This window comes from Tripterygium wilfordii, chromosome 6 (genome assembly GCF_013401445.1).
Source record: "Tripterygium wilfordii isolate XIE 37 chromosome 6, ASM1340144v1, whole genome shotgun sequence".
NCBI classification, from domain to species: domain Eukaryota; kingdom Viridiplantae; phylum Streptophyta; class Magnoliopsida; order Celastrales; family Celastraceae; genus Tripterygium; species Tripterygium wilfordii.
Genome location: NC_052237.1, coordinates 9,402,583 through 9,426,988, shown reverse-complemented (window position 1 = coordinate 9,426,988; position 24,406 = coordinate 9,402,583). Strand labels below are relative to the sequence as shown.

Genomic DNA, 24,406 nt, shown 5'->3' with positions numbered 1-24,406 from the left:
AGTACCACCTCCACAACCACAATGCACTAAATTTTGTGCTTTTCTTTCACGTCTTTTTGTCTTTTAGTCATTAACTGTGGCCAAATCCTGTAAAGTGCTAGTTGTCCATCGCAAAATAACAACGCGTTTACTCTCTGGCAATTTAACAAACAGTTGACGAACAGACACTCTGAAGCCATTTCCGTGTAGTTTCTTTCGAGTCCGAGCGAAATCCTGTATATATATGGTCTTTTAAATCACTTCTTCTTCACTTCAAATCTCAATAACAAATTCATCAAACTTTAGTGTTGAATTTCAGTTCTTTCAAATCACATCAATGGCCTCTTTTGCCTACTCTCTGCTTCTGTTCCAATTAGTGATTGTCATCTCTCTGTTTCATTTCTCCTCTGCAGCGAGGAGACTCACCCAAGACCAAGACCCTTCTTCAATCTTTCAATACCACAATGGTCCTCTTCTTACTGGCAAAATCTCAATTAACTTGATCTGGTACGGCAAGTTCAAGCCATCTCAACGTGCAATCGTCTCTGATTTCATCACCGCCGTTTCTTCTACCCATCCCACCACAACAAACCAACCCTCTGTTTCCACCTGGTGGAAAACCACTGACAAATACTACCACATCGCCAAGACTCCTAATTCTCTGTCATTTTCATTGGATAAACAAATTCTTGATGAGAACTACTCGCTGGGCAAATCCCTCACAACCCAGAAAATTGTGCAGATTGCATCAAAGGGATCGCAGAAAGATGCCATCAATGTCGTTTTGACGGCATCGGATGTAGCTGTTGACGGGTTTTGCTCCAGCAGATGCGGGACACATGGGTCGTCGATTAGCTCTCGAGCTAAGAGATCCAAGTTTGCTTACATTTGGGTTGGAAACTCGGAGACTCAGTGTCCAGGCCAGTGCGCGTGGCCTTTTCACCAGCCCATTTACGGTCCACAAAGCCCACCATTGATTGCTCCAAACAATGATGTGGGCATGGAAGGCATGGTAATGAATTTAGCTAGTCTTCTGGCTGGGACTGCGACGAACCCATTTGGGAATGGGTTCTTCCAGGGACCAAAAGACGCTCCACTTGAGGCTGCGTCGGCTTGTCCTGGTGTTTATGGAAAAGGGTCTTATCCTGGCTATGCTGGTGAGTTGTTGGTGGATCAAACGAGTGGTGCAAGCTATAATGCATACGGTGTTAATGGAAGAAAGTATTTGCTTCCTGCTCTGTTTGACCCTCTAACCTCAACCTGCTCCACTTTGGTCTAACCCTGATGATGATGATCCAAGTACTAGTGCATAAACTATGTGTAATAGAAAGATAAATTGTTTGATTTGTTTATTCATTTGATAACTATAGCGGATACTGAGAACACATATTTTCTTTATACTTACAATTAAGTAGTTTTATTTCATGAATATAAAATTTAAGAATTCGGATCATCCTGCAACTCGCAGTGTCTTCGTTTTCAAGGCTTCCCTTGTTCCCTTTTCGTCTTTGTTATCAAAGCTAGTCATCACCGCATTTCGCCTTGCACTACAAAGTTAGCAAGTAGCAACCCTGAAAATATGGAATCCAAAGATTGACAATCACCCCGATAACTGTCCGAAATCTCCGTCCTCCTCCTCCACCAGTACTTGCTTCAAATGTGGCAAACCCACTGCCCTTGCGCCATCTCCAACAACATCATGATCCAGAGATCTCTTGGCCACCGACTTATCGCCCTATTCATGCTTCCGCTGTGTTGGGAAATTCAGTGAAATCAATATTGTCCGTTTTATGTGTCGAAGCTACGAACGACTTTATTCTTCTTGGGCCATCGACATTGATTGTTAGTTTTAGAAAACGAATTGGTTGTGTGAGAGGAACTAACACTTGCTTATATGTCACTCAATCGAGTTATGTCAATCCAATGTGAGATGAAGTCTTGACATACCTCCGCCATCGTGAATATTGTCCTCTTTTTTGAATAAAGTCTTAATACGTTGAGAACCTCCCTAACGCCCACACCCAACAAGAAGCTATAATCCTTGCTCATGTCCCTCATTCCCAAAAGATACATTTAGTATCTCCACCTTACAAGTTCCATGTTCCCTCCAAGAAAATTCAGTCTCTCGATTACATATGATGTTTTCATGATTTTTAGTGGATCACTGTAGCAATATTGAAATTTATTGATACATATCCTCTATTATACAGGATCTTCTGTGGGGTTTTTTTTTTTACTGTTTTATTCTTCATGTTTCCTTGTATAAAATAGGATACATATCTTATTTACAAAAGCAGTTGGAAGTGCTATTAGGTACTCATTTACTATTTAACTTTTGATATTTTTTTTCATAAATGATCAGATAGTAGTTTCCAACCCGCAAATCGAAATTCATTTGTAATTTATGATTTATAAAATTGGATAATTATTAGGTAATAATTTAGTAAGTAAGTATGATTTATAAATTTACCTTATGGAAGTCATTTTTCAAAAAAAGAAGTATGTATTCATAAAATATTAGGGTTAATTAGAAATACGCCTCTCAAATCAAAATTTTATTTTAATAAATCCACTCTAAGTTTCCTCAACTCATAAAGTCCATAAGTGGATAATACTTATTCCACTAAGAACAATTTATTTAAAATATCTTTTTTATTGATCATACTACCCTCAATCCTTGTTTTACTTGTAAATTTCAACAATTAAATATATTTTCTAACATAAGTGTGATTGGACAGCCATAACTCATGTATGCTTGAGACGATTTTTGTGGCATTTGAAATCAAACTTAAAAGCCCATAGAATTGTGTCTAATATATTTTTGGAGATTCGAACATTTTAAAGTTCAAATTGAGGCCCAGTGTTTGCATATCAGAGTTGTGTTTTTGATATCAGTGTAATCGGACAACCATAAATCACTCGTTTGATCTCCGATTGAGATAATTTTTTATGGTGTTTTAGAGAAGACTCTAACACCCATAGAATTATGTCTAATATATTTTTTTGAGATTTGAACATTTTAAATGTCAAAATTGAGGTTAAGGTTTGCGCCATGTTTTTACATCAGTGTGTTCGGACAGTCATAACTCACTCACTCGTTTGAGCTTCGATTGAGAGGATTTTTGTGACGTTCAAAAAATAACTCTAAGAACACATAATTTTTTATAATACATATTTGGATATCCGAATATGTTAGAGGTCAAATCGAGACTCAAAATTTATGTATTGGAGTTGCGTTTTTGACGTCAATATGTTCGGACAGCCATAACTCACTCATTTGAGCTCCGATTAAGATAATTTTTAAGGCGTTCAAAAGAAGACTCTAAGACCCAAAGAATTGTGTCTGATAAATTTTTGAAGACTTGAACATTTTAGATGTCAAATCAAGGCTTAAAGTTTACACATCGTATTGTGAATCATATAGACAAATCTGTATTATTTGTTGTGGTTTTGTTATGGTTAGTATATATTAAAATTTATCTATACTATGTTTATAATGCATTAGTTTTTTTATTTGCTTTATCTATTTTGATTTTATTATAGTTTGTTATAGTTTTTATACATGGTAGATAAATGCTTTTATGCACTACCGATAAATATTTTTTACGCACGGTAAAAAAATAGTTTTTTGTAGTGCAGATTAATTATATGTTTTGCAAATAAATAATTTTTATGCACTACAGATAATAATATACACTGTAAATAAATTATATTCAATGCAGATAAATTATATACATTGTAGATAAATTTATCTACACTAAATTTATATGCAATATTTGTTATCTTAGAATATATCGATGTTTGATATTATTTAAAATAGTTAACGTTACTTTTTAAACATTCAATATGAACTTAAACTTAGATCGTCAAGCCTACATGTATAAAAGTTTTCTAACCAATAAAGAGTCAATTGAGACAAAATTCAACGCGTGACCAGATATTGCTCTCAATGAAAATCAAACTTAAGATCTCCGACTCCATACAATTGGCTTCATAGAGACAGATTACATGGTTTGAATTTTGACAAGTCCAACATACTACAACTGGAAATCCCTCCACCATAATTCCAACCTCAGGATTTGGGACGTTGACAACATAATTCCATTTTCCATGACCGAACACGCTCTCTCGCTTTCCTTCCAAAAGTACCACCTCCACAACCAACAAGGCACAGAAATTTTGTGTTTTTCTTTCACGTCTTTTTGTCTTTCAATCATTAGCTGGCCAAACACTATAAAGTGTTTAGTAGTCCATCGCAAAATAACAACGCGTTTACTCTCTGGCAATTTAACAAACAGTTGACAAACAGGCACACTCTAGAGCTATTTCCGTGTAGTTTCTTTCAAGTCCGAGCGAAATCCTATATATATGGTCTTTTAAATCACTTCTTCTTCACTCCCAATCTCAATAACAAATTCATCAAACTTTAGTGTTGAATTTGAGTTCTTTCAAATCACATCAATGGCCTCTTTTGCCTACTCTCTGCTTCTCTTCCAATTAGTGATTGTCATCTCTCTGTTTCATTTCTCCATTGCAGCGAGGAGACTCACCCAAGACCAAGACCCTTCTTCAATCTTTCAATACCACAATGGTCCTCTTCTTACTGGCAAAATCTCGATCAACTTGATCTGGTACGGCAAGTTCAAGCCTTCTCAACGTGCAATCGTCTCTGATTTCATCACCGCAGTTTCTTCCACCCATCCCACCACAACAAACCAACCCTCTGTTTCCACCTGGTGGAAAACCACTGACAAATACTACCACATCGCCAAGACTCCTAATTCTCTATCGTTTTCATTGGATAAACAAATTCTTGATGAAAACTACTCTCTGGGCAAATCCCTCACAACCCAGAAAATTGTACAGATTGCATCAAAGGGATCACAGAAAGATGCCATCAATGTCGTTTTGACGGCATCGGATGTATCCGTTGACGGGTTTTGCTCCAGCAGATGCGGGACACATGGGTCGTCCATGGGCGGCTCTCAAGCTAAGAGATCCAAGTTTGCTTACATTTGGGTTGGGAACTCGGAGACTCAGTGTCCAGGCCAATGCGCGTGGCCTTTTCACCAGCCCATTTACGGCCCACAAAGCCCACCATTGATTGCTCCAAACAATGATGTGGGCATGGAAGGCATGGTAATGAATTTGGCTAGTCTTCTGGCTGGGACTGCTACGAACCCATTTGGGAATGGATTCTTCCAGGGACCAAAAGAGGCTCCATTAGAGGCTGCAGCGGCTTGTCCTGGTATTTATGGAAAAGGGTCTTATCCTGGCTATGCTGGTGAATTGTTGGTGGATCAAACCAGTGGTGCCAGCTATAATGCGTATGGGGTTAATGGAAGAAAGTATTTGCTTCCTGCTCTGTTTGACCCTATAACCTCCACCTGCTCCACTTTGGTCTAACCTAGATGAGGATGATGATCCACGTACTAGTGCATAAACTATGTATAATAGTTAGAAAAATTGTTTGATTTGTTTATTCATTTAATAACTATAACGGATACTGAGAACACATTGTTTTCTTTATACTTACAATTAAGTAGTTGTATTTCATGAATATAATGTTTAAGAATTCAGATCAGCCTGCAACTCGCAGTGTCGTCATTTCCAAATCTTCCCTAGTTCCCATCCGTCTTTGTTATCAAAGCTAGTCATCACCTGATGCAAGCAGAGTAGGGGTCTTCAACAGCACAAAGAAATTGGTCCAACTAACAGCTGATATATATATATGTGGATAACAATTCCAAAGGAATTACAAGACAGATAACTCAAATACAACCAAGAACTGAGACTCTCTCTCAGGAAGATGAGATTCACTCTCATGAAAGATAGGTCGAGAATCACTCTCAGAAGGAAAGCTAAACAGTAATAAAGAGAACGAAAATTCAAGCATCATCCAAAGTGCCCTATTACCAGTCTTCAGGTTGCATATATTGCTATTAGCTTGGACTGGGCTTGGCTTCTAGAGAAGCTTCATGGGCTTCTGACTTGGACCCATAGCAACTCCTATTCCAACTCCCATCTGCATCATTCCCTCCCTCCCAATTGAATTCGACTCCGTCGAATTTGGACTGCAAACTCCGCCGGGGTCCCATTGTAGTGTTCCAGGAATGAGAAACTTTAGAGATAGAGGAAACATACCCATAATGCCATCAAACTCACTATCAAGAACTTCACATACAAGTTTCACGCCATGATGGCCAATAATCTTGATAGGTACCTCCGATTGACTCAGCATTGTTGGGAAAATGTCATTTGCAGTGATCCTCTCATACACTTTAGGAAAAGCCTCAAACTTAAAGAATGAAGCCCACAAGTGAGCGCTACTGATCAACAGTCTCGGATTCCTAACATAAAGAGTAACAACAGCGCAAGCCCTTCCACTTGGGCTTCCTATTTGCACCCTTCCCACCACCCTTGAAACATTCGTCTCCGGTGATTGATAGTCAAGATATTCACCAAGCCATACTTCGATCGGACAAATGCAAGGCCTCAACAGAACACCACCACCCAAATCAAAAAGGAATGTGTTTACAGTCGCGACTTGTTTCACCAGATTATGAGAAGCACCAACTTGAACTTGATTCACCCATTTGGGTTTTAAAACAGAGCTATGTTTCTCTCCCAGAAGGCAGACTTGAGTTCTATGATGATGCACCACCTTGCCTTCACTGTACACACAACGCCTCACTTGTGCAAACCCCAAGTACCTTTTTGGTGAAGCAACAACCATAAACATATTTGTTGTAATAGCCTCACTCCCCTCAAGAAAAGTATTAACACTTTCCATTTCCCGGAAGTACATATCAAATTCAAGAATGAATTCTTCACAGCTACAAGGTAACACCAACGCACCACATTTATCAATTCTTTCAAACAAACCAACCATATGAGTGGTCCCTAGAGAAACCACAAGGAAAGTATGACCACTAACATAGCCACCAAAACATGCTTCCAGAGTTGCAAGCCTTCCACTTTTGCCTTCAAAAAGATAGTTGGACCATGGACTCACGTCCAGGACATGTAAATTCTCATAATTTGCAAGGTATGAGATTAGTTCCCCACATGTGTAATATTCATAAGTCCAAACGTTGCCTCCTGGCTCCCATTGATAGGATATCATTTCATCCAAGATGTGAAGTAGACCAACGAAACATAGATCAAACAAAGCCAAATTGACTAACAGATGGGTACCATGCATACTCATGCCATACTCAATCATACAAGGATCTTCATGCCTTATGAAAACAGCTAGAATAAGGAGTTGGTTTAGCATGTTCTCAGAGTTCAAGTCATCTCCAGAAACAACAAAGTTCCAAAGAACTAGGACTTGATAAAACACAGAGCCGGAAGTAAAGAAAACACATGGATGCAAGGCTAACTTGTCTTTCCTAAGATCACATGCAGTCCACTTCTTAATACCACTTGTAAGCAATGCTATTTTGCCTGGAGCAGGACCCACAATGCTATTACAAGCAGCTGCCAAAGATATTGGCTTAGCCGGCACAGACAAGTTAGTAATCCCAGAAGTACTTGACTCAACATAAGTAGATATCCCATTACTTTGCAACTTAAGATCACAACTTAAGTCAACAAATCCGTCACAAATAGTATTTACACCAGCAAGGATTCTTTTCTTAGGTTCCCTAGAAAGAGGATATATCACCCACAAAAAGTTGTTAAGAGAATGGCAGAGTACCGTACTGGTGCTTTGATGAATGTTTTTGCTATTGGTGACTGTAGCTTCTGTCCAAAGCAAAGCAAAAATTACACCAATCTTGTCAACAAATAATGCGACCGCCTCCCCTATCTTCTTAGTCACAGTAACATCAACTTCATCCCCAATCTCTTCAAAGCACAAATCATAAGAGAATGCGAAAGTCCCACTATAGGCGAAGTTTACGAATTTTCCCACAAGCAGCAATGTCATTGTAATTAATTCTCCACCAAATAGAAAATGAAAATAAGTGTCAGATTGCAGAACCTCAACCCCCAATTCACCTAAATTTACTTCCTCCCCAACAATACGGCTACCAAGAAACTGTGTTAAGTCCTTTGTCCTAAAAACTTGAAAACCTATTGAAGAGGCAACTTCACAAACTATTAGCACTAGAACACCCTCTAGAAACTGGTTCGTAGCGTGACAGTTCTTTCGTCGAGAAATACTTTCTGCAACATTTTCCATGGCAGTTAAAAATTCTGAAATTGGCATTATCAAGTGCAGACCTTCAACATGTATACTCATGAATTGCAGCCAACGTTTGGGGATATCGCATTTTGCTTGTGTACCAGGATCAAAAGTAGGGGGTAAGAATCCTCTTTGACCCTCATATTGCACATAATACATAAAGGAAATTGTACAAGGTTTCATACCCAGTTGAGGCCATTCGTCGAAAACCCTGTGTGCACTTGGTAGCAACTCAAAAGGTAACTTAAAACATTCAAACTTTTTACCGTGATCTATTGTTAGAGTGGTACCTCGAGTGTATGCAGCTTCCAAACGGTCCTTCTCACCATCAACAAAAGGTGTACTAAACCCCTCATTTGGAGAAGAAAGCTCATCCTCAATGCTGCCCCCTTTTAGTTGAGTGGAGGACTCCACCGCAAAATCTTCATGGAGCAATGGACCTTGAACACCAGAGGCAGAAGGAAAAGTATGCTCCCATAAAATGTCGACTTTTTCGGACAACAGGTCCAGTCGTCGGACCAGGGCTTCAAGGCGCTGCTCAATGTGCAAGTTGTTTGCGTCATATGACCAGCTGCGGCGTGTGGTACTCATGGCAAGCACACGCTAATGCTTCGATACCAAAATTGATGCAAGCAGAGTAGGGGTTTTCAACAACACAAAGAAATTGGTCCAACTAACAGCTGATATATATATGTGTGGATAACAATTCCAAAGGAATTACAAGACAGATAACTCAAATACAACCAAGAACTGAGACTCTCTCTCAGGAAGATGAGATTCACTCTCATGAAAGATAGGTCGAGAATCACTCTCAGAAGGAAAGCTAAACAGTAATAAAGAGAACGAAAATTCAAGCATCATCCAAAGTGCCCTATTACCAGTCTTCAGGTTGCATATATTGCTATTAGCTTGGACTGGGCTTGGCTTCTAGAGAAGCTTCATGGGCTTCTGATTTGGACCCATAGTAACTCCTATTCCAACTCCCATCTGCATCATCACCGCATTTGGTCTTGCACTACAAAGGTAGCAACCCTCAAACTATGGAATGGGAAGATTGACAATCACCCTGATAACTGTCCGACTCTCCGACCTCCTCCTCCACCGGTATTTGCTTCAAATGTGGCGAACCCTCTGCCTTCGCGCCCCCTCCCACAACATCACGATCAGAGATCTCTCGGCCACCGACCTATCGCCCTTTTCGCGTTTCCGCTGTGTTGGGGGAAATTCATTCAAATCAAAATTGTCTGCTTTGTACCGAAGCTACGCATGACTTTGTTCTTCTTGGGCCATCGATCATTGGTTATTAATCCTAAAAAAGGAATTGGTTGTGTGAGAGGGACTGAACACTTGCTTATTTGTCACTCGAGTGGGTATGTCAATACAATGTAAGATAAAATCATAACATTCCTCTGCACTCGTGGATGTTGTCCGTTTTGGGCCATGGACCCACACAGATTTGTTGTTCTTAGGTCATGGCCATTTGTTCTCAGGCTCATGAAATGTATTGGTTGTGTGAGAAGTAAGGGGTCTTTGCTTATATCTCACTCGATTAAGTTATGCTAATCCGATAAAGTCTTCACACATCGAGAACCTCGCTAACGCCCACTCCCAACAACAAGCTATAATCCTTGCTCCTGTCCCAAAAGGTCCATTTAGTATCTCCACCTTACAAGTTCCAACTTCCCTCCAAGAAAATTCAGTCTCTCAATGACATATAATGTTTTCGTGATTTTTAGTGGATCATTGTAGTAGTACTGAAATTTATCGATACATATCCTCTATTATATAGGATCTTCTGTGAAGGTTTTTTTCACTGTTTTTTTCTTCATATTTTCTTCTGTAAAATAGGATACATATCCTATCTACAAAAGCTGCTGAAAGTACTATTACGATCGGATACTCATTTATCATTTAACTTTTTATATTTTTCATAAATGACATATCCTATCTACAGACGCTACTGAAAGTACTATTACGATCAGATACTCATTTATCATTTAACTTTTTATATTTTTTATTTTTCATAAATGATCAGATAATCGTTTCTCAGCTCGTAAATCCAAATTGATTTGTAATTTATGATTTATAAAATTGGATAATTCTTAGGTAATAATTTAGTAAGTATGATTTATAAATTTACGCTATGTAAGTCATTTTTCAAAAAAAGAAGTATATCTTCATAAAATATTAAGGTTAATTATCAATACGCCTCTCAAATCAAAATTTATTTTAGTAGATATACTCGAAGTTTTCTCAAACTCACACAATCCATAAGTGGATAATACTTATTCCATTAAGAAAAATTATTTAAAATATCTTTTTTATTGACCGTACTACCCTTCACTCTTGTTTAACTTATAATTTCAACAATTAAATATCTTTTCTAATGTCAGTGCGATTGGACAGACATTACTCACTCATTTGAGATCTGATTGAGACCATTTTTGTGGCATTCGAAATAAGACTTAAAAGCCCATAAAATTGTGTCTAATACGCTTTTTGATATTTCAAAATTTTAAAGGTCAAATCGAGGCCCAAATTTTACGCATCAGAGTTGTGTTTTTTCTATCAGTGTGACGCAACTGGAAGTCAAAAACTCAAAGAGTTTAGGAAAATCAAAATTCTTATTGAAGGCAAAGTAATAACTGTCCCAACAAAACCCTTCTAACGACATATATATATATATATGAATAAGAAACCCTAATAAGTCTAGAAAACCGTTTACTACTTGGAAACAAATAAGAGAAACCAAAAGAAACTAAAACACCTCCATAAATAAGGAAAACGTCGTTTTCTGGCCTTGATTAGTACTCTTCAACCGGGTTTCATCCTAGTCGCCATAGCTGAATTTCAGTTCAGTCCTTAGAAAGATATTATGGGCCTTATAACTCCAAACGGATCAAAAGTTACGGCCACCTTTAGATTTACCGTTAAACCACTAAACCGAATTTTGTTTCTTGACCTTTCGACACTCCAAACAGTCCAGAAACTTATTCGCAATGACGTCCACGTCATAGTGTGTTTCGGACCGTCATAAATCACTCGTTTAAGCTTCGATTGAGACAATTTTTTATTGTGTTTTAGAGAAGACTCGAACATCCATATCATTGTGTTTAATATTTTTTTGAGATTTGAACATTTTAAATGTCAAAATCGAGGCTTAAGGTTTGCGCGTCGGAGTTGTGTTTTTGACATCAATGTGTTCGGACAGTCATAACTCACTCACTCGTTTGAACTTCGATTGAGATTATTTTTGTGACGTTGGAAAAACAACTCTAAGAACCACATAATTTTGTATAATACATATTTGGATATCCGAATATGTTAGCAGTCAAATCGAGACTCAAAGTTTATGTATATGAGTTGTGTTTTTAAAGTCAATGTGTTCGGACAGTCATAACTCACTCGTTTGAGCTCCGATTAAGATGATTTTTAAGGCATTCAAAAGAAGACTCTAAGACCCAAAGAATTGTGTCTAATATATTTTTGAAAACTTCGACGTTTTAGATGTCAAATCAATGCCCAAAGTTTACTCATCAAACTGTGAATCGTATAGACAAATTTATCTGCATTATCTGTTGTGGTTTTGTTATGGTTAGTATATACTGAAATTTATCTATACTAAATTTATATGCATTAGTTTGTTTATTTACTTTATATGTTTGATTTTGTTATGGTTTGTTTATATTGAAATTTATTTGCACCAAATTTACATTGCAAATAAATTATACGCTTTTGTAGATAGATAGTTTTTATGCACCGTAGATAAATAGTTTTTTGCACTGCAGGTAAATTATGTGTTTTGCAAATAAATAATTTTTATTCATTGCAAATATGGTAATACTGTAAATAAATTATATACATTACAGATAAATTATATACACTATAGATAAATTTATCTGCAGTAAATTTATATGCGAGATTTTTTATCTTAGAATATATCGATAATTGATATTGCTTGAAAGACTTGTTGACATTGCTTTTTGAACATTTAATATGAACCTAAACTTGGATCATGAAGCTTACGCGTACAAAAATATTTTAACCGATAACACAGGGTAAATTGGGATAAAATTCAACACGTGACCAAGTATTGGCTTCAGACAGACAGATTACATGGTCTAAATTTTGACAAATCCAACATACTACAGCTGGAAATTCCTCCACCATAATTCCAACCTCAAGATTTGGGACACTAACAACATATAATTCCGTTTTCCATGACCGAACACGCCCTTTCGGTTTCCTTCCCAAAGTACCACCTCCGCAACCAGAATGCACTAAATTTTGTGTTTTTCTTTCACGTCTTTTTGTCTTCTAGTCCTTAGCTGGCCAAACCCTATAAAGTGTTTAGTAGTCCATCGCAAAATAACAACGCGTTTACTCTCTGGCAATTTAACAAACAATTGACAAACAGGCACTCTAGAGCTATTTCCGTGTAGTTTCTTTCAAGTCTGAGCGAAATCCTATATATATGGTCCTTTAAATCACTTCTTCTTCACTCCCAATCTCAATAACAAATTCATCAAACTTTAGTGTTGAATTTGAGTTCTTTCAGATTACATCAATGGCCTCTTTTGCCTACTCTCTGCTTCCGTTCCATTTAGTTATTCTCATCTCTCTGTTTCATTTCTCCTCTGCAGCGAGGAGACTCACCCAAGACCAAGACCCTTCTTCAATCTTTCAATACCACAATGGTCCTCTTCTTACTGGCAAAATCTCAATCAACTTGATCTGGTACGGCAAGTTCAAGCCTTCTCAACGTGCAATCGTCTCTGATTTCATCACCGCCGTTTCTTCCACCCATCCCACCACAACAAACCAACCCTCTGTTTCCACCTGGTGGAAAACCACTGACAAATACTACCACATCGCCAAGACTCCTAATTCTCTGTCATTTTCATTGGATAAACAACTTCTTGATGAGAACTACTCTTTGGGCAAATCCCTCACAACCCAGAAAATTGTGCAGATTGCATCAAAGGGATCGCAGAAAGATGCCATCAATGTCGTTTTAACGGCATCGGATGTAACTGTTGACGGGTTTTGCTCCAGCAGATGCGGGACACATGGGTCGTCCATGGGCGGCTCTCAAGCTAAGAGATCCAAGTTTGCTTACATTTGGGTTGGGAACTCGGAAACTCAGTGTCCAGGCCAATGCGCGTGGCCTTTTCACCAGCCCATTTACGGTCCACAAAGCCCACCATTGATTGCTCCAAACAATGATGTGGGCATGGAAGGTATGGTGATGAATTTGGCTAGTCTTCTGGCTGGGACTGCTACGAACCCATTTGGAAATGGGTTCTTCCAGGGACCAAAAGAGGCTCCACTCGAGGCTGCATCGGCTTGTCCTGGTATTTATGGAAAAGGGTCTTATCCTGGCTATGCTGGTGAATTGTTGGTGGATCAAACGAGTGGTGCAAGCTATAATGCATATGGTGTTAATGGAAGGAAGTATTTGCTTCCTGCTCTGTTTGACCCTGTATCCTCAACCTGCTCCACTTTGGTCTAAACCAGATGATGATGATCAACGGGCGTAAACTATGGGTAATAGTTAGAGAAATTGTTTGATTTGTTTATTCATTTGTTCTTTATAGCAGATAATGAGAACACATAATTGTTTGATTTGTTGTTCTTTAAGTCACCGCCATTTGTTCTAGGCTCAGGAAATGTATTGGTTGGGTGAGAAGTAATGAAACTTTGCTTATATCTGACTCGATTGAGTTATATTAATCCGATAAAGTCTAAACACGTCCAGAACCTCCCTAACGCCCACTCCCAACAGCAAGCTATAATCCTTACTCATGTCCCTTAGTTTTAGAAGGTCGATTTAGTATCTCCACCTTACAAGTTCCAAGTTCCCCACCAAGAAAATTCAGTCTCTTGATAACATACTAATGTTTTCATGATTTTTAGTTGATTACTGTAGCAATACTGAAATTTACTGGTACATATCTTCTAATTGTGAATCATATAGACACAAGTTTATCTGTATTATCTGTTGTGATTTTGTTATGGTTTGTATATATTGGAAAAAAAATTCACTAATATGATTTCATATAAATAGGTTTTATACTATGAAGATAAATTATATAATCTACACATAAAATAGTTTTTATGCATAGCAAATAAATTATATTCACTGCAAATAAAATTATATACTTTTCAGATAATTAGTTTTTATTTACTATAGATAAATAATATACACAATAAATAAATTATATGCACTACAGATAAATTTATTTACACTAAATTTATATGCGAGATTTTTCTTCTCATAATATATTGATGAAAGATCTTGTTTGAAATAGTTATTCAAATTGATTTAAATATATATAAACTTTTTTTTCAAAATTCGTCTTTTATTTTAAGAGAGAACTGGTTTTGAATTTTCATTTGAGTCAAAACTAATTGTGTCATGCATAGAGAGATGTGGATAAAAAAAGTGTCGATTGAATAGTTGTGAATTTTTTAAATGAAGAAGTGCAAATAAGTAATTAAATAATTTTATCTTTATTAATAATTTTTTTTCGGTCGTGATAAGAAAAATTATTCAAAAAAATACAAATAGAGAATTAGTTTATTTTATAACACATCTTTCCATTTGTACTTTACTATTTTTATTGATAATTGCCCCAAAATATTATTATCCTTTGTATGATTTTATCGTAAATCTCTGCGTCATTATTTTAAAGGAATGCACGTGTACCGTTTGTCCGTTTCTTTGCAGAGATTTTTACACGCATACTCATCGCTAGCGGTTTTACTCTCCCCGTTTTTACTCTTGTTCTTGTTCTGCATTGTTTCTTCTGGTTAGGTGGGCAGATGCCTCTAGTTTTGTAGCTTTCCTCCTTTTACCTCTCTCTCTCTCATGATTTCGTTTTTCTCTCTGTTTTTGTGGCGGATAAACCGCCGAGACTGCCTTCTCTCTCCCTAATCCAGATCCCAAAAGCTAACGCAAAGACGGAAAGGCAAGAAACTCTCTGTAGAAACAATCGAACTTCCGTTGCGTGTATGTTAATTTTTCTTTCTCATTTTCCCCTGCCTTTTCTGTTTCACTCAGCTTTCTTTGTTTGGATGTTGAAGAAAATGGAGCAAGAACCCAGATAATTGAAACGATTGTTTGCATGTTTTTTTTGTCTTTGGTTGTGTAGCTTGGTTCATTTGGTTTGGATTAGGTGAAAATGAGCTTCTGCTGGTTCTATTTCAGATAAGATCTCATTTTCTTCATTCTTTTGCATATTTGGCTCTGCAAATCAAGCTTAGCTTCCAACTCTGTCAAGCAATCTTGATGCATAATGTGCGTGCAAGTGATTTTCGCCTCTATGTTCGTATTCTATTGGGTTTTGATTTCTTGATTCCAGATCTTTAAATTACTGTTCTCTATGCTTGCAGATCTACAACACACTTTTCTGCTTCGGCTCTCTCTTCTCTATTTTGGCCCTTTCTGTCTGTATTAGCAATAAATGTGGTATATTTCTTCTTGTTCCGGTAGCTTTGCTTTATTTTCTTGTTGATTTCTGTCTTTTCATGGTGAATTTCACTGCTGAGTCTTACAAGACTCTTCATTTTGCAATTCATTTTTGTTCCATGCTTGCTGAGGATGATTGACTGTGTTGATTAGATGGAAGAGGTGCAGCGTTGGGACGAGCTGATACCTGATGCGCTAGGGTTAATCTTCAGCAATCTTTCTCTGGAAGAGAAACTAACAGTGATTCCCAGGGTGTGCAAGTCTTGGAACAAAGCAGTGTCTGGCCCGTATTGCTGGCAGGAGATAGACATCGAGGAATGGAGTTGTCAATGCGAGCCTGATCACCTCGATCGTATGGTTCGTATGCTGGTCGCAAGGAGCTGTGGATCGCTCCGGAAACTTTGTGTTTCGAGCCTCTGCAATTATACAACTTTCTCCTTCATTGCTGAGCAGTAAGCTTAACAATGCATTCTTAATTTGCACTCATTTCAATTATAAAATTGCTGTGGATTTGTGTGATAGACAATTAGCTCACTACTTCAAACAGTTTGGCTAATAAACTGAATGTTTTGAGTGTCGGTTGATTGTTCGGTTTGCCGTCAGCATATTTTGAGAATTGGGAGGAATATTACTGCCACTACTCTAAATTTGATGCTCACTCGCAGTTACTCTACCTTGATTGGATTTCTTGATTCAGCCCTTCAATTGACTGCATTTTGATATGAGATTTGTTTTCCCTTCATTTTGCAAGTGCTGGTTCTCTTCAGATGTTGCAGCTGCCTAGAAGCGAGATAAGTGATTGTGTGGTTGAACAGATGGCGGGGAAGCTCTCTACTGTTACTTTCTTGGATGTAAGCTATTGTAGTAAAATTGGCGCTCGGGCTCTGGAGGCCATTGGAAAGCACTGTAAGTTTCTTGTGGGGCTGTGCCGAAACATGCACCCAGCAGGCGAGCTTTCACAAGAGGACGAGGCTCTTGCCATTGCCACCAGAATGCCAAAGCTTAAGCAACTTGAAATGGCTTACAATCTTACCACTACAGAAAGTGTACTAAGGATCCTCTCAAGCTGCAAGGAGCTTGAATTGTTGGATTTGAGAGGGTGCTGGGATGTGAAACTTGACGATAGATTCGTTAAAGAAAAGTTCCCCAAATTGAAAGTTTTGGGACCTCTCGTGGTGGACTACTATGAGATGAACGAGTGGGATGATTGGTCCGAGTACTCGGATGCAGCGACGGACTACTTTGCGTGGGACTTTATAGCTGATGAAGTGGAAGATTATGATGAGGATGATGACAGCTTTGATGGAATGTGGGATGATGAAGTCAGGCTAGAGGAGCTCGAGCTAAGGTTCTATGAAGGAGGTCATGAAGATTTGGGAATGCATGGTTGGCCTCAATCTCCATAGGTTCTGTTTCCACCCAACTTTATCAAACTCTTTCATGTATCTAGCAAGTAGAATGCTTCAACTTTGGAACTTCTACATGCTATATGATATACGTTTTAATTGGAATGGAGTTGTTTGGATTGTGTATTACTTCATTGTCCTACTTCTCTCTTAATGAGACTAAGCTTGATGATATTAGAAGCACAGGAAAGTACAGAACCTAATGGGTCGTCGTCGTTGTCATCCGAGCCTTTATTCCAAAAATTTGGGATCGGCTACACGAGTGAACATCATTGGGTTTCTTGTGAAAGTCTTATTCATTGTAGCCTAAGTAGACATGTTTAGAATATGGTATGAATGTTGTGACATGTTGGAAGTGTCCCACATTTATATTTTTGGTTTTTGGTTGATGAGATGGAGCCTAGGTTGCCTGCCACTGAGCAACAACTCCAACTTCTTAATTTCAATGCAAAAGTGAATGTTTTAAAGTCTAGCTTTTTCATTCATCCTTATCATGAGTGTCCTTGGCATCATCAAGAAAGTCATGGTTTCTCTGTGAAGGGGGTGAGTGGGTGAGTGGGGGTTTTAGTCTGGAGTTGCTTATGTTCTGTCAAAACCAAATTTGATGGGTTTGCTTGATTTTCCAAGAAGGAAAAGCATAGTACCTTCACCATTTCACCATGCCTTGTTAAAAAGGGATAATTATTAGTAAGGACAAAATTAAGAAAACTTATTCCAATAAAGACAGTCATAAAAAATTTAAGGATAAGGGCACGGATATGTAAATTATTTCTATGCTCATATACTTTTAACAAAATTACAACCCCTTGACCATCGCGTCTTCTTTCCCATTTCATTCTCTGGATTTTCTCCAATATGACATCATCTGTTTTGACTCTTTTTTTTTTTTTAAATGAAATTTTAAAATGATTTATCTTTCAAAATACATAACAGATTTTGAAAAAAAATATATATTCCAAATCAATGCACACAATCTTTCACATATTGAGTAGGAATACATTCCGGGAAGAAGCTGATAGCGAAAAGTATGTGTAAGAGCATGTCCTAACCAAAAATCTATTTTACGGGATCCATATTCTAAAATCACTCCAATCAAATCCCCATTTAAACATCACATCTAACATTTTAATATTTTCAACATTTACTATTACAAATAGAAATAATAAAATATTAGATGGAGAGGAGGGGTTTTTATGTTTTGGGTGCCTGTTATAACTTAGAATACTGATATTAAAAAAGTGGTTTCGACATACTCTAAGAAAGTTAAAAGATCACCAAACACACCCTTAAGTTCATTTTTTTTCCTCACAACTTTTTCACTAGCATTGAAAATCAATTCAACCGTTCTACAGACCCACCTTACAAATATTTAGAGCCGAATTTTATGAACATCCAAAATCATGCGCACGTGGTAGTAATATTAGACTATTAGTTAGTTAATAGTAGCACGTGCTACGCATGTGAATGAAACAAACATGTGTTTTGTTATAGTAATTGGGATTCAGTGACAACTGCTAGTCTGCTACCGTTGATCTCCAACTTCCACCTCAATTTCAAAGTCCCAATCTCATCACCTGCCTGCCCGCCCCGATCTCGTCTGCTAAAACTACGAGAGAGAATATGCCATATTCTAATACCATTTGTAAAGTACACGTGTCGGCAGAGGAAAGAAAAAGTAGACTGAATCATCAAGCCTGTGGGGTAGGAAGTGAAGATTGGTGAGGTGGAAGTCGAAAGGGGTTAGGTGGGATGACTTGACGTCCCTCTACTTTCTTAAGCTAAACCACATCATAAGGGCATATTTGTCATTTAATGGAACTTTTAAATAATTAATCTTGGAAATTCATTTCCACTTAGCCCTAATTGCTCTTGTGTTGGTCTGGCTCAATAATCATGTTGCCGTACAAGTAGACAATTATTCGTAACTTTGTACATTATGCTTTCCTTAAATCTTCTAATATATTAACACGTATATATGGTCACACACTCAATCACAAAAACTATACAATAATATTTTCCTGATACCCTAGAGATTAATTTCTATGAGATCAAATTATATGAACTCGAGAAATCCTAAATTTGATTTTCATTAGGAACAATACCCTTGTTGTCATGCATTGAATTTTAACCCAACTTACATCGTTGTTAGGTAAGAAACTTCTACGTGTGCGAGCTTAACGACTCGAAATTAGATACATATTGAATGTTCAAATGACAAATTTATATGTTGTGGGTCTCAATTAAAAAATAATCCCGCAACTACAACCATTTTTTAAAAAAAATTATTTTATGTTTATGTATAAAACATTTTTGAAATTATCCATGTTAAATATTTTCTAATTATCTCTAAAAAGAAATTAATTCCTCGTACGATTCCACGTTTTTTGTGTGAGAGAAAAAAAAAAAGTTTGACGTGATGTATATATAAATTGATTGATAAAATAGTATGCAAATTAAATACTTTTGTGATATAGATATATACACCACAAGTATATATTAATCCCAATATTTACCGAAATATCATTTTTACTAAAATCTATATGGTTGTATCTATTAATCCCCATATTTACCAAAATATCAGTTTTTGCTCTCAAAATCACAGAAATGCCACTTCCCCAACTACCCCCATACCAGCCGCGCTCGTAAGATTTCTTACCAGACACCTTCTCTGTTTTTCATCGTCCACAGCTTATAAATTCCTCACTGACTCATTGTTTCTCTCTTCATGTACCTCCCAGAGTCCTCTGTCAATCTGTACTGAGTTTCAAAGCAAAAATGGCTCTCACTAGCACCTCCATTGTTCCTGTCAAATCTTTCATTCCAAGCCAATCTTCTCTGCTACTCTCCTCCAAACCCCACCAACCCTCGCTCTTTATCTACCCCACCAAACCCAAATCAAGATATATCCTCCCCATCTCCGCCGTTCACGCTGCCGAACCCGCCAACAACTCAGCCGTCTCCGATAAGAAACAACCGCAGGCTGTAACGCCTAAACCGGCTGCGACGACAACCACCAACAATGCGGTTCCCGAGAAATGGACCGTGGAGAGCTGGAAATTGAAGAAGGCTCTGCAGCTTCCGGAGTACCCGGATCAGGAAGCGTTCGAATCGGTGCTCAAGACTCTTGATTCGTCCCCTCCGATTGTGTTCGCTGGGGAGGCACGAAGCTTGGAGGAGCGTTTAGGGGAGGCTGCCTTCGGTAATGCTTTTCTCTTGCAAGGTGGGGATTGTGCGGAGAGCTTCAAGGAGTTCAATGCCAACAATATTCGTGACACCTTCAGGATTCTTCTCCAGATGGGGGTTGTACTGATGTTCGGTGGTCAAATGCCCGTTATCAAGGTTAGATTGAGATTCTAATAATTTTTTGCTCTAAATTTATGGTTATGTTTGATTTCCTTGCGATTTCTTTGACACTGAATTGGTTTGGTTTGCAGGTGGGGAGAATGGCGGGTCAGTTTGCGAAGCCGAGGTCTGAGTCATTCGAGGAGAAGAACGGAGTCAAACTGCCGAGTTACAGAGGGGACAATGTGAATGGAGATGCGTTCGATGAGAAGTCGAGGATTCCCGACCCGCAGAGGTTGATAAGGGCTTATTCTCAATCTGCGGCTACTCTGAATCTTCTTAGGGCTTTCGCTACTGGTGGTTATGCTGCTATGCAGAGGGTCACGCAGTGGAATTTGGATTTCACAGAGCACAGCGAGCAGGGGGATAGGTATGCTTAATTCAGCTGGAAGCTTCCATTTTTTTACTTTCTTTGATTGGTTGGTAATAGTTTCATGAAAGTTTATTCGGGGACACAAAGTCAACACCTTTATTAGTTGGATTCATATTCAGTCGCCTTATACTTTCATGATACTTAGAGTTTTGGTTTATGGTATAAAGGTTTGATAATAAAGTCAATGGCACTAGTGACACATCCACTCGTGTAACCGATACCTTAATTTCCCGTGTTACCCTAAGAAAAGTTATGATAATTGCACTGGTAGGGTTACTCCGGCAAGAATCTATGCATTAGAATGTAACTTGTTAATTTCTAGATGTTTCGTTATAGCAATATCTGTGGTTTGTTGGTACCGGTTGATTGATGAAAACCTTATCTTCATACATTCTTCTTAATATCATATGAAGAACGTATGCATGCTTTCATAGCAAGAATCTTGAGACTTATGCAATTGGTTGTTGACTGTCTACTTACAATGAGATAATACTTCCCCCACTGTCTCAAGAGTCATGAAGTATTTAAGAAGAATTATCTCATGAAGCAATTGGTTTTTACTCCCCGACATTCCTGGTAGTTGTCGTTTTCATAGCAGAATAATACTCTCCCTGCACCCCAAGAAGCTTTGAAGAAATTGTATTGTTATTTTTGTGGTTTCATGATAGAATGATGCTCCCGATTACTCCTGGGAGCTACAAATAATTCATGCATCTATTTTTTGTTGTTTTGCAATAGAATGAAACTTCCACACATTCAACAGATATGAAGAATTAATACGGTTGTCTTTGTCATTTTATAACAAATGATAGTCCTTCTGCACTCTTGAGGTCTATGAAGGATTAATACTGTCATTTTGTTGTTTCATGATAGAATGATGCTCCCTCTGCGGAGGTGGTTATGAATACGGTTATTTTTCTGATTTCATGGCAGGTATCTTGAGCTTGCTAACCGGGTTGATGAGGCCCTTGGGTTCATGTCTGCGGCTGGACTCACAGTTGACCACCCTATAATGACTACTACGGAATTCTGGACGTCTCATGAGTGTTTACTTTTGCCATATGAGCAGTCACTCACAAGGCTTGATTCAACTTCTGGTCTCTACTATGATTGCTCTGCTCATTTTCTCTGGGTTGGAGAACGTACCAGGCAACTCGATGGCGCACATGTCGAGTTTCTTCGAGGAGTTGCAAATCCACTTGGAATTAAGGTAATGGCATTTTCTAATTTTGGTTTTTTGTTGGGTCATTATCACTGGATTCTTGGTTTTGGTACCGCATATTAGGTTAAACGCTTGGATGGATTGGCACGCACTAGAGTAGAACCGTTTTCTGAAATTATTATCTTAGCTTTATGCGTAAACAAAGCCCTTTTCCAGTTGAATAAATTTAACCTGGTTTTTGAGAAAATTGGCCATTGTCACGGAGCTAATTTAAACATCAGTATGTGATGCCATCAAGTTTTCTCTCGACTTATATACATTGATTGGATTTGTTGTGCTACAGGTTAGCGATAAGATGGACCCCAATGAGCTAGTTAAGCTTATTGAGATTTTGAATCCTCAGAACAAACCAGGGAGAATAACGGTGATCACAAGAATGGGAGCAGAGAACATGAGAGTGAAGCTTCCGCATCTAATTAGGGCTGTCCGCAGGGCAGGACAAATTGTCTCGTGGGTCAGTGATCCTATGCATGGAAATACCATAAAGGCTCCTTGCGGTCTTAAAACTCGCCCCTTTGATTCTATCAGGGTATGATACTGATCCACATTTACTACTTGCTTATTGATGCCGAGTGGTCTTAGATAGGGAGCATAAATAGTTGATATGCAGCCATGTTATTTGCTACTAACTTGAATCTAGACTGCATGCGATTGGATTGCATTTACTTCATAGATTTGAATTATGTTTAAAGGAATAAAGAGTCGCAAAAAGCCAAAAAATAAGGGCAGGTGTTGGGATGAAACTTTAGCTAAGATAACTAAATAGCAAAAAAGAGGAAGGTAATAAATTTAGTCGACTCCATAAATCACAAATGACACGGGAAGTTAATCATGTTTCCCTAAAAAGCTATGGTAAGTTTAATGACTAAAGAAAGAGTATTGTTAGAAACTTAGAATATGTATAAATGATGTAAAATGCCCCCAACTCAACAAGTTAACTTATTGGGTTGAATGGCAAAGTAACTAATCTTAACAAGTATTCAATTCTAGATTTCTATATAAACAGCGAAAGCACATAGTTGCTTAATGTATTCATTGTTTTTGCTTGTTTCTCACTTCTGATCAAGTTATGTTTCACACTTCAAAGTTATTCATCCTTAGCTTTTATGGCACCCATTTTTAAATGAAATGGTTTTCTTTGACAATTTCCCATTCATTCCTTAGTTAGGCCAGCCATTATCATTAACTGGCATCGAATAGTGAAACTATTCTATCATGTTAGATGAGGTTCAATGTTAGTTCCATCATCTTGGGTGGCTATATTGCTTGATCATGTTGATGATTGTACTGATTATTCAGGAAATTGGGCAAAATAGCTCAACTGTCCTCATCAATTGTCATCGTTTAGCTTAAAACCATTTCGCCTTTCATATCTTAGCAACAAACTTAGTATGCCGGCAATATGATGGAGGTGTAGTAGGTGGGAAAGGGACAGCAGGTGCAGGTGAAATGGTCAAACGCTACCCCTTAAAGATTGAAATCATTATAATCAGGTGGGGTGGGAGTTTAGAACAAGTTTGTAAGAAATATCTTATTTCGTGCAAGTTTTCTTTCCTTGTTACCTGATATCTTAAGGTTCACCTTTATTGTCGGAATTATTGACCGGGGGTTTTGATATCCATGCCTATTTGCATAATAAAACTGGTTGATAACCGAGGATAGGTGATGATATCGTGGACTAGCTAATCGACTGGGTTGAGAGCACTTAATCCTATCTTTGACGTGTGATTCTAAAGTAACTAATCCAAAATCGAAAACCATGAAGGTTCCACGGTTATAGGATGAGACCGATTACCAATTACTTAGATCGTTTACATGTTACTTTTGCAGGCGGAGTTAACGGCATTCTTTGATGTGCATGAGCAAGAAGGCAGCCACCCTGGAGGAGTCCATCTGGAGATGACTGGCCAGAATGTGACAGAGTGCATTGGTGGATCACGGACAGTAACATTTGATGACTTGAGTTCCCGCTACCACACTCACTGTGACCCTAGGTTGAATGCTTCCCAGTCTCTGGAGCTCGCATTCATCATTGCGGAGCGCTTGAGAAAGAGAAGAATCGGATCACAACAGTCTCTTCCCTCTGTTGGGTTGTAGAATAGCTGCAAAAGTGCATGAACATGTTTGTTATTTTTCGTTGAAGTTATTAGTATCTGTGTGAATTTGTCAAGTGCTGATTAAGTTAATCGTTCTTCTTGTATGTGTGTACTTGGAGATGGTAATGGTTTGAGACTCCGAAGATTCGACAAAAGAATAAAGCTTATTATTTAATAATATAAGATATTATTATTTTATGACAATATTCAATACTATCAAACAGAGGAACTACCAAGTTCAATATGCCAATCCTTTGGACAACTGAGTGAGGTGTTAGAACAGTTCGCAACACGTTGATGACATGTAAGATTGAGTTGAAGCCCAA

At 38.0% G+C, this 24,406-nt stretch overlaps 5 protein-coding genes across 11 annotated transcripts; all 5 read left to right on the top strand.

Moving 5' to 3' along the window:
* The first annotated feature begins 229 nt into the window (after nt 1-229).
* On the top strand, nt 230-1,433 carry LOC119999448 (protein PHOSPHATE-INDUCED 1-like). Its single transcript, XM_038847015.1, has one exon. It carries the CDS (start codon nt 317-319, stop codon nt 1,256-1,258), a length of 942 nt encoding a protein of 313 aa, XP_038702943.1. The 5' UTR covers nt 230-316; the 3' UTR covers nt 1,259-1,433.
* A 2,930-nt stretch (nt 1,434-4,363) lies between these two features.
* LOC119999357 (protein PHOSPHATE-INDUCED 1-like) lies at nt 4,364-5,489 on the top strand. Its single transcript, XM_038846863.1, has one exon. The coding sequence runs from the start codon at nt 4,441-4,443 to the stop codon at nt 5,383-5,385; it is 945 nt and encodes a 314-aa protein (XP_038702791.1). The 5' UTR covers nt 4,364-4,440; the 3' UTR covers nt 5,386-5,489.
* Nucleotides 5,490-12,656: 7,167 nt separating this feature from the next.
* LOC119999622 (protein PHOSPHATE-INDUCED 1-like) lies at nt 12,657-13,884 on the top strand. Its single transcript, XM_038847304.1, has one exon. It carries the CDS (start codon nt 12,738-12,740, stop codon nt 13,680-13,682), a length of 945 nt encoding a protein of 314 aa, XP_038703232.1. The 5' UTR covers nt 12,657-12,737; the 3' UTR covers nt 13,683-13,884.
* Nucleotides 13,885-14,890: 1,006 nt separating this feature from the next.
* On the top strand, nt 14,891-17,230 carry LOC119999621 (F-box protein FBW2-like). Of its 7 annotated transcripts, none has more exons than XM_038847296.1 (5): nt 14,893-15,182; nt 15,437-15,470; nt 15,566-15,641; nt 15,795-16,093; nt 16,393-17,230. In XM_038847296.1, exons 4-5 carry the CDS (start codon nt 15,795-15,797, stop codon nt 17,045-17,047), a joined length of 954 nt encoding a protein of 317 aa, XP_038703224.1. In that variant the 5' UTR covers nt 14,893-15,182; nt 15,437-15,470; nt 15,566-15,641; the 3' UTR covers nt 17,048-17,230. The 7 variants fall into 7 exon arrangements, with proteins under 7 accessions (XP_038703231.1, XP_038703228.1, XP_038703224.1 ...); XM_038847298.1 differs by having other exon boundaries at nt 15,432-15,470; XM_038847295.1 differs by having other exon boundaries at nt 15,381-15,470.
* Nucleotides 17,231-19,737: 2,507 nt separating this feature from the next.
* LOC119999620 (phospho-2-dehydro-3-deoxyheptonate aldolase 1, chloroplastic-like) lies at nt 19,738-24,260 on the top strand. Its single transcript, XM_038847294.1, has 5 exons — nt 19,738-20,386; nt 20,482-20,759; nt 21,696-21,972; nt 22,268-22,513; nt 23,815-24,260. The coding sequence occupies exons 1-5, from the start codon at nt 19,823-19,825 to the stop codon at nt 24,079-24,081; spliced, it is 1,632 nt and encodes a 543-aa protein (XP_038703222.1). The 5' UTR covers nt 19,738-19,822; the 3' UTR covers nt 24,082-24,260.
* The last annotated feature ends 146 nt before the right edge of the window (nt 24,261-24,406 follow it).

Coding starts and splice junctions, on each gene's coding strand:
- LOC119999448 (XM_038847015.1), top strand. CDS start 317: ATGGCCTCTTTTGCCTACTCTCTGCTTCTGTTCCAATTAGTGATTGTC.
- LOC119999357 (XM_038846863.1), top strand. CDS start 4,441: ATGGCCTCTTTTGCCTACTCTCTGCTTCTCTTCCAATTAGTGATTGTC.
- LOC119999622 (XM_038847304.1), top strand. CDS start 12,738: ATGGCCTCTTTTGCCTACTCTCTGCTTCCGTTCCATTTAGTTATTCTC.
- LOC119999621 (XM_038847303.1), top strand. CDS start 15,795: ATGGAAGAGGTGCAGCGTTGGGACGAGCTGATACCTGATGCGCTAGGG. Junction 16,094..16,392: donor TTCTCCTTCATTGCTGAGCA/GTAAGCTTAACA, acceptor TCATTTTGCAAG/TGCTGGTTCTCTTCAGATGT.
- LOC119999620 (XM_038847294.1), top strand. CDS start 19,823: ATGGCTCTCACTAGCACCTCCATTGTTCCTGTCAAATCTTTCATTCCA. Junction 20,387..20,481: donor GTCAAATGCCCGTTATCAAG/GTTAGATTGAGA, acceptor TTTGGTTTGCAG/GTGGGGAGAATGGCGGGTCA. Junction 20,760..21,695: donor CACAGCGAGCAGGGGGATAG/GTATGCTTAATT, acceptor ATTTCATGGCAG/GTATCTTGAGCTTGCTAACC.